The sequence below is a fragment of the Triticum aestivum genome, chromosome 2B (assembly GCF_018294505.1).
Source record: "Triticum aestivum cultivar Chinese Spring chromosome 2B, IWGSC CS RefSeq v2.1, whole genome shotgun sequence".
Taxonomy (NCBI): Eukaryota; Viridiplantae; Streptophyta; class Magnoliopsida; order Poales; family Poaceae; genus Triticum; species Triticum aestivum.
In genome coordinates, this window is record NC_057798.1 from 163,852,952 (window position 1) to 163,855,722 (window position 2,771).

The 2,771-nt window shown below is 48.1% G+C and overlaps 1 protein-coding gene across 1 annotated transcript; it reads left to right on the forward strand.

The window, feature by feature from the left end:
* The first annotated feature begins 1,718 nt into the window (after window positions 1–1,718).
* Window positions 1,719–2,771, forward strand: LOC123040930 (mucin-7). Its single transcript, XM_044463647.1, has one exon. It carries the CDS (start codon window positions 1,804–1,806, stop codon window positions 2,545–2,547), a length of 744 nt encoding a protein of 247 aa, XP_044319582.1. The 5' UTR covers window positions 1,719–1,803; the 3' UTR covers window positions 2,548–2,771.

The following is a 2,771-nucleotide window of genomic DNA, read 5'->3' on the forward strand; positions in this document are numbered from 1 at the left end:
TTCATAAGCAATACCTACACCAGTTTTCTTCTGGGAATAGAATTGAGAGCAACGAGGTGGTGAAAACAAAGAGCAAGTATTGTAGCATAAGGGTTCACGCAGATACCCAACTATTCTCCAGAGGTGGAATCTCTTCCCGATAACTTATATCATTGGCAGTACAAAATCATCTATCTCTGCAGTTGATAGATGTAGTGATTACATATCCATGTGCATCACTAGATTCAGACATATATGATTGATTCCCGATGGAATCTCAATTCTGAATCGAAATACAAAATGCAACATACATTGTGTAAAATCAGTAAGTCACCATACGACTTATTGTTGTCGGTACATTTGGTACAACTGACTTAGTGAGTTCCTTTCCACAAGGATTACTCCTACGATGATGATTATCCATGTTTGTGTGTCTACAATGACGACACATGTAATAATCTAAATGACGGAGTTTAAAATGAAGGATCTGGGTAAACCAAAACACTGCTCGTTACTACAACTTGAGCACCTTCATTCATACATTATGGTACACCATGTTGTCTATATCCAAAACATATTGGAGAAACTCATTATGGACAAATCTTATCCATCCATAACTCTCATGGTAGTTCATTCTCTAGATGTAGAGGAAGATCTATTTAGACCAAGAGATGATGGAAATGAGATATTGGGACTCAATGTTCCATAATGCCATTGGATCCACCAAACACAATTGGTTGGTACTCAAGAATATCTTTCGATATCTCCAAGGCATCAAACATCTTGTCCTGGTTTTTTAGTTTCACAGGAATGTGAACTCCGATATCATTGGATACATCAATCAGATCCCACTATGTCGGATCGTAGACAAGCTTAGTGTTCCTATTAGGTGCGGTAGCCCTCTCTGGAGAGTCTTCGAAACAGACCTCATGGCTACATCCATCAACCATTATCTCAACGATAATGTTTCTTGTGTTGTCCGGATGCAAACAGGTTACTAATAAGCAATATCTTTATATTGCATATCTTGCAAGTCAAATCATGCAACTGATTTGTTCACCAAGTCTCTACCAACTTTTACATTCCATAAACATGTTCATGGAATTGGTATCTGACGGCTTTGGAATTTGCAAGAATCAGGGGGAGTATCTTCCTGAATTGTTCCTGTTCAAAGCATCATATTATACTCCTTTTCCCTTCATGAGTTTACTTTACAAGTTCTCATAAAGGTTTTTAATGAGGTAATATCAACATGAGATCATATGTCATACTTTCTGTTTTCCCCCATCGGGGTTTCTAGGAAAGTATAAACAACATATTTATTGTCCTCTTGATTCTATGAGTTTTCTCATATTGAGTTGAAAGAGACAATAACCATTATATGTTGCATAATTTTCTCCTTATTTTCCAACTGGGTTTGAATGAGTTTTGGCAACATATCAAATACTATACTCCTCACATTTTTCCCACAGGATTTTCGAGAAGACTTAATCAAGATGATGATCAAACACACGGTTAAGCGGTGATTAGGGGGAGTGTTAAAACTAATTAACCCCAGCGGTTAGTTAGGGGAATCCCCGCATTCCCGCACCTTGCGTGCGGTTGCCACTTTGGCAAATGCCCAACGGTTGCTCGTCTCCTCCCGATCAACGCCTTTCGCAACAGACGCTTCTCTTGGATGCATCCTTCCCGATTGTATATATACGTGAACATGATCAATAAAGATGACACTTGAATCATTTTGCTTTGTCTCTTGTTCTACTCTAAACAGATGTGTTCGGATCAAAGGAATTGTGAATAGTGAGGGCCTCGACGGCGGTGAGAATGCCCGGCCTTGTCAACTTCTTTCTCTGCCTCATCCGTGAGGACGGCCGCCGTCGCCGTTTCGCGGCCCGTGGCTGGCACTGCACCGTCTCCGCCGAGTCGGACGACAAGGTCACCAGGCCGCTGGCCGCGGCCCTCGACGTGGCCTCCGCGCCCATGGACACGGCCATCGCGCCGCTGCACACTGCGACCACGCCCCAACGGTGGCCGGCTCCGCCCAGGCAGGAGATGGCATCCCCGGGCCCGCGCTCACGGCTCCAACGCGGATTCCGCCTCCGCCTCCAGCACCGGTCGACGAGACCGGCTTCTTCGTCTTCGTGCCGTTCCCAAACGGCACCGGAGGGACGACCCAAGCCGCTGGCCCGACGCCGGTCGCGCAGCCTGGAGACGCGGACGCCGGCCCGTGTCGCAGCGCCGCCGGGTCTCCGCGTGTCTCCGCCTCCGTGCCGGACGAGGCACCACCGTCCCCGCGCACGGTCGCCCGACCGCACCGCCAGGAGTCCGCGAGCATGGAGGGACGCCGCCGCCTCTTCGGTCGCGCCATCGCCGCCATCGACCGCCGCCCTAGTCGTCGCTCCGGTCTCGCCCCCGATCTACCCAACGGCGCCGCTGCAGGCGCCATCGACGTCTCCTCATCCGAGGAAGATGGAGGCGCGCCAGCGAGCCGCCCGTGAGCAACGGCGTATGCGGCGGCGGCACCCAGGCGTGGATTTGGTCAGAAGGATTGGGGGATCGCTCCCCTAATCCGCCTGGTTAAAAGGCCACCAACCTCCCCCTCTCCACTTGGACTGTGGGTCTGGCCTAGATCGCCCCTGGCTACGGGCCGAATTCGTAGAATTCTTTTTCTGGATTTTCTTCTGTTCAATTCTTTTAACAGTAGTTGTAGCAGTAATCTATCACTGTTTTAGTACTGTTTAGCCTATGTACACGTACATTCTAGTCTGGTATCTAGATTTACTCTATTTTTA